This window comes from Boleophthalmus pectinirostris, unplaced genomic scaffold, assembly GCF_026225935.1.
Source record: "Boleophthalmus pectinirostris isolate CB_2022bp ecotype Guang Dong unplaced genomic scaffold, ASM2622593v1 HiC_scaffold_1, whole genome shotgun sequence".
NCBI lineage: Eukaryota > Metazoa > Chordata > Actinopteri > Gobiiformes > Gobiidae > Boleophthalmus > Boleophthalmus pectinirostris.
In genome coordinates this window covers 34,899,889-34,906,373 of record NW_026570970.1, presented here as the reverse complement: position 1 = coordinate 34,906,373, position 6,485 = coordinate 34,899,889, and the positions used below count along the sequence as shown (strand labels likewise).

At 35.1% G+C, this 6,485-nt stretch overlaps 1 protein-coding gene across 1 annotated transcript; it reads right to left on the bottom strand.

Annotated features, from left to right (window-relative positions):
• Window positions 1-24: 24 nt before the first annotated feature.
• On the bottom strand, window positions 25-6,344 carry ybey (ybeY metalloendoribonuclease). Its single transcript, XM_020933292.2, has 4 exons — window positions 5,747-6,344; window positions 4,599-4,730; window positions 4,205-4,273; window positions 25-2,523 (listed from the first exon to the last, which is right to left on the bottom strand). Exons 1-4 carry the CDS (start codon window positions 5,954-5,956, stop codon window positions 2,425-2,427), a joined length of 510 nt encoding a protein of 169 aa, XP_020788951.2. The 5' UTR covers window positions 5,957-6,344; the 3' UTR covers window positions 25-2,424.
• Between the last annotated feature and the right edge of the window lie 141 nt (window positions 6,345-6,485).

Sequence of the window (6,485 nt, the reverse complement as noted above, 5' to 3'; positions counted from 1 at the left end):
ATATAAGTTAAAAAAAAAAGCTGGTTTTGTTTTATTACTCATCAACGGCACAGAAAAAATATATTTTATTGTCGATATTACAGATTTCTCAGGAGACGCAGACATCAAAATCGTACATTGTGCACTTAAAGTAATACAACTGTTCCCCAAATAGTACTTTTGTTTTGTTGAAATGCAGCAATCATGTGTCAGATAAAGTGAAATTACGCAACATTATCATCGTGAGGTATTTTCATTCTCTACAGCTGATTTAAGGTCCCATATTGTGCATTTTACAGCCTTTTTGGCCACATCTTGATAGTATTAAAGCATTGGTATTTTAAAGTGCATATGAGAGGCTTTCATATTTTTCTAATAATTACTTTTTTTTTTAGTGGGACAGTACCTGTGGTCAAAATTTCTCATAGTTTTAATTCAAGTGTAATTTTGTGGGGGAAAAGTACAATACAAGAAGTAAAAAAAAGCAGTTCTGTGGCAGTTTAAACATTCAATTAACAAAATAAAGATGTTTTTTTATTATTATTATTATTCATTAAATATTGTGTAATTTACACTAGTTGTAGCCCTTGGTGACATTACGGTTGCTAGGTAACAGTTATAGAATTACCTCTACATATGCTATGCGTGCTGTAAAATTATAAACTTCAAACAAAATTAAAAGAAAAACAGATTTCATGTTAAATTTTAAATATGTTTTTTGTGAAATTAGAAGAAGTGTAACCTTTCATATGCACTTTAAATTTTGTTATGAATATGTATGGCCTAGATTAACACCTAGTGACGTCATAAAGTCTAAGTGTTTCACATTTGAAGAGGGATATGGAATATACAGGATTACCGAAACATTTGTGAGTGACTTAAAATCAAAACGTCATAACATGGTTTAAAAAAAAACAAAAAAAAAGCTTAACGGCAAAACATAGGACCTTGAACAAGTGCAAACATTGTGGTGGATTAAAGGCAGTTCATCTGGATTATCACAGTAGTTTACATTTAGTCAAGCACCATCAGGAAACGTAAACAATGTAACCTGTGTGAAACTGGCACCCATAGCTTGTACTGTTTTTAACATAGTACTGGTCAGCGTAGTTGTTGTAGTAGTAGTAGTACTGGTAGTAGTATGATGGTTTTAGCAGTGACTCTAGTAATACAGGTAGACGCGATAGTTTGTTTTGCTTACATAAATTGGAGATTGAGGGTACCGCCATTAAAAAATACAAAAAAAAAAAAAACTAAACTAAAAACAGTTGTCTTTTGGTAACCAGTTCAGAAGTAGTCGCAGTCATTATTAAGTCTGTGCAATTAATTGAATTTTGATCGCAATTTCGATTTGTGTGTCAAACGATCTCCAAACTCATATATTCGAGTTGAAACGATAAAGCTTAACAAAGTTTATTTTGGAATATTTTTTATATAAATAAGTTCTTTTTTTTTTTAATATAGAGATTGTAGAATAGCTGGATATATATAGTTTATTTTGGATACATTTATGTTTTACTATACCTTATTTCATGTTCAAAATATATTTTATTCATTTTATGTTCTATACATCGCAAAACTGCAATCAAAGGCACATATTTGTAGCCTATATTTATTTTCAATTTGAAAGTTTTGCATAAATGATCAATAATGAAATGTTTTGGGGTTTTTTTGAGAGAAATGCTGAATAAATAAATACATAATCATTTGAATAATCGTGATTTCAGTGTTGACCAAAATAATCGTGAAAATTATTTTTTCCATAATCAAGCAGCCCTAGTCATTAAGTCCTGGTTCAATCCTGGTTTGGTCCTGGTTAAGTCCTTGGTTCAGTCCTGGTTTAGTCCTGGTTTAGTCCTACTTTAGTCCTGGTTTAGTCCTGGTTAAGTCCTTGGTTCAGTCCTGGTTTAGGCCTGGTTTAGTCCTACTTTAGTCCTGGTTTAGTCCTGGTTTAGTCCTTGGTTCAGTCCTGGTTTAGGCCTGGTTTAGTCCTACTTTAGTCCTGGTTTAGTCCTGGTTTAGTCCTTGGGTTAGTCCTGGTTTAGTCTTGGTTTGGTGCTTTTAGTCCTGGTGTAGTCCTGGTTTGGTCCTGATTTAGTCCTTGGTTTAGTCCTGGTTTAGTCCTTGGTCAGTCTTTGATCAGTTCTGGTTTCTTTTTAAAAACATTTTAAAAACAACAAACTTCGTACATTTTTGAAAAACTACTTCTCTAGAAAGAAGCCCAAGTAGATTTTGTTTACTTAATATAAAATAACTGTAAATATCTTTGTTAAAAAAAAAAAATCTACTGGACCATGTTTGTTGTAGTGGTGGATTGGATTTGAACAGGGGTGCATTTTCACACAAGCTAACAATTAGGCTTATGATGCGTTCTCAGAATTTCGAAAACCTGAAGTCTGAATTCCGAGAGGCCTTGAGAGCAGCGTTAGTTGTAGTCTGTGTTCTTCATCTCGAGTCCTGGCTGCACTTCTTCATCATGGGCTCTAGGCGGCGCCCTGTAAGCCTGTTAAACTCACTCAAAATGTACTGCTCCCTTTGAGACATCTGAGGAGACAAAAGATTAAGATAGATATAAAACTTACTCTGGCAATGTTTTTTTGTTTTGTTTTTTTCAACTAAATATGTTGTATGGTTTAGATTCAAGTTCTTCAGAGTATCTACAAGACAACTTTTTAATTATTTTAGAGTTTTTTTTTTTTTTTTTGCTTCAACAATGAAAATACCAATGGAAATTAAAAAGTGTGTTATATCGTTATATCATTATTTTAGGATTTGTTCATCTTGAAATGTAATTTTGATGTAAAATTACTTCATAAAAACTAAACCACTGACTTCCTGTTCAAAATAGAAGTAATTCTCTAACCCCCACCCACCTCTTCAAAGCAGCAGGTGTTTTTATTGCGGACAAAATGACTATGCAACATTTTTGTATGACCTGGACTGTAAATCATTTGAATAATCACAGTAAGTACAAAGCAGTGGGCGGGGATAGGGGGAAGGTGAAAACAGAACATTTCTCAGCACTCAAGGCTCAAATGCAGGCCTCTCCACAGATCTGAACTTGGCCTGGTGGCACGTCGTGGAACATAACAGGCAAAGAAATAGAATTTCCATAGAGACAAGTAGGTGTTGAAAAAAAATTCATAGTGAAGCTTTAAATTTGCCAGATTTACTTTTAAAGGTTCCATATCACACTAAATTGACTCCTGTGAGCTTTAAGCCATGTTAAAATGTTGTTACCTCATCAAAAACAAATCAACAGCATATCTGGAGTTGTGTTTTTGATTTATGTTTGAGTAATCCTTTATTATTAGCCTGTCTACATTTTCAAAGTTCAAAATGCTCTGTTCCACCTTTTGATGTTATAAACCGTGTGTTTTCAAGTTAACAGCTCCTTTTACCGTTTGTTTAGTAGAGATGGGCAATTCCAGGGATGAAATCATCTAAATGATTCTAAAAAAGGTGTATGGAGTTTAAAAATAGTGGAGCACATGACGTCACAAGGTGGAAGTGAATGTTTTCCGTTTGAGTGAAAAACTCAGCCTAAATATGCAGGATTTGTGTGTTAAATAGGGCTGGTTATTATTAAGAAGTTGTCGATACAATACATACCTCAATACATAGACCACGATATAATACATATCTCGATACAGTGCACTTTCAATTCGATATATTTAAAAAAGATTTGATACGGTTCAATCAAAAATAATGTCTAAATCATGGCTGTGATACTAAAAGTCTATGTTAAACCACTTCTTGTGCAAAGTTCATATGAAACACAAACATTTTACTCATCAAAACAGTGAAAATGTCAAATGTGTTACATAAACAAGTTTCCTTTGTCTAATTAAGCAGCGAAACTGTAGCGCTCTAACAAAATAATTAAGTAAAATATACCAAAAAACTACTATATACTAAAAATGCTATGCTGTATCAATATATCGATACAGCAGCCCACGATATGATACTGTATCATCACATTAAACGATACAATATATCAATATTTCGATATTTCTGCACACCCCTAGTGTTCAACAAGTGTGAATGAAACAAAACACAACTCCAGGTTTGTTTATGATGAGGAAACTACATTATAACATAGATCAGAAGTGTAATTTGAACCCTTTAATGGTGCAATCAAATGCATTAAATGAGGTAAAGTTCAGTAACAGTGTAATTAATAGGTGTCATAACATATTTTTATTTTTCTAAAGCCGATTTTTACCTCCGCCCACTCTTCATCAGTTTCATGTCGATAACCCAACAGGTGACAGATGCCATGAGCCGTGACTGCCTGCAAACAAATGCCAACAAAAAATAAATAAATTCTCCTCGTATATGAAAAGTTGTATCCAAAATCAAATATAAGCAGCTCTGTTTTTCCTCTCAGGTGTTGTCAAAGCAAATTAGTGAATTGGCACAGTGAGTTTACTGATGTTACGCCAGATGCCCTTCCATCTCTACCAGTCATATTACAGAGAGTTGATAATGTCGAAATTTGGTCAAATGCTGAACACTTTACTGAGCTATCTAACGTACACTTTTGTGAACGAATGGTCAAAAAGAGTCCAATTTAATACCATCATAACTTCGGATTAACACATTTTTGCTGTACTTACGGTAAGAGCGCCATGGAAATCTAAGGACTCTTCTTGACATTGTTTCATCACAAACTCGACTCCAAGAAAAATATCTCCCAAATTCAGCTCGTCTCTGTGTAGGGGGCAGGGGAGTTTACCCGGTCGGATATCCTGGAATAGAAAATTCTTCATTAATTATTTTAAGGGTAAATTACTCCATTGTTCTGTCTGACCCTCTCCTCTGTATCCCCCATTCCATCTGACCCATAGACTATATAAAGCAGTGAACTGAAGGAGTGTGATGTCACCCATAGCGCTCGGCTCCAGTCAAATGAAGCTCACTGAGGCTTGCAGTTATGACGCAAAGTTGATTTAAAGACAAAACAGCAAAAGAAAACACCAGGTTTATGTAGAGAGCATTAATACGAACATTTGAAGACCAAAATGAGGAGCCTGACAGCAGCAGTTAGAGAGGGGGGGACGTTCTTTCAATACAAAGTGAAATGCAGAGTGCTCCCATGTTCACTTCCTATGTAGAATGTGGTGGCTGGTGAGTTAGCTATGCTCCATCTGACCCTCTCCTCTGCATCGTTTGCTCCATCTGACCTTCTCCTCTGCTCTATCTGACCTTCCCTCTGCGTTTACTGCTCCTCTGACCCTCTACACTACTCCTCTGACCTTCTTCTCTGCATCTTCTGCACCATCTGCATTTATATATCACCTCTTTGGTCTTTTTTAGGCCTCCTGTTTCCTGGCAGTTCGAACTTCAGCATCCTTTTAACCATATATTTACTATCCCTCCTCTTTATAGAACTAAATTAATCTAATGAGCAACCCAAATTATGAACTCATGAATAATTTTTAGGGATAACTTAAAGATGCATTGCACAACTTTTCTGCTGTAGGGTCTGTCATCTGCTTGTCTATCTCAAGGGAACTATAGGCTACATTACAGGTCAGATCTATGGAGAGGCAACCCTATTCACCGAGAGAATTATTGTATTTTGGGAAATAGAAACACCTTTAATGAATAAATGCTAGATAAAGGTCTTTAATGTAACATTCCAGGCAAACCTATAACATCTCCATGGAGACAAAGCAGGTGACAGACCCTCCACCAGAATATGCACAGAATGACAATCAAATTTACACTTTAATAGAAAAATATACCTTGAAACTCAAAATACCTCGTAAAAGGGAAACGATAGGACATCAGTAGGCACATTTTTCTTCCTGTATAGGCTGTTGATTTGCTGTATTCGCTGGTTGTCCACACAAATGATGCCAAGATCAAATTTTTGGATCCCAAGTATGTGGCGGAGCATGTCCACGTCTTTACGCAGCCTGGCACGACGAATTGGCACCACCTTTTGGAGATTACGCAGCACTACACCCATTCTAACTCTGCTACTATTTTATTACGATACCTTTCAAACTGCTATAATCCTATAATACAAGTACAAGCCTATATAATTCATAAATAACCAACATTTGTGGTTTACAATACATGGAAAAATAGGCTTTTAGCTCCTTTACGCGCGATAATGTTGACAATTCGGAGTATGAACATTCAAGGTGACACGTAGTTCAATGCGCTGCTTTTTGGCTACAGTAATTACCTAAATACGCGTAGTAAATAGCATGTAATACGGTAATAATAATGAATACTTATTTGAGAAGATTAGCGAATAAAACATCCATGCTTTGAAAGTCCATTGGGTTTGTAATTTGTCTTCCTCTGTTGAATGTTGGTTGATAACTGAGGTAAAGATGAGTATCACCGCCACCTACTGCAAGGCTGTCGTGGTTTAATATATTTAAAAAAAAAAAAAAAAAAAAAAAACAGACTTCATTAAAACTTTCAGATACAAAAATGGCACATAAAATAATGAATGAAAAATAAAGAAAACTGTATATTATTAAAAC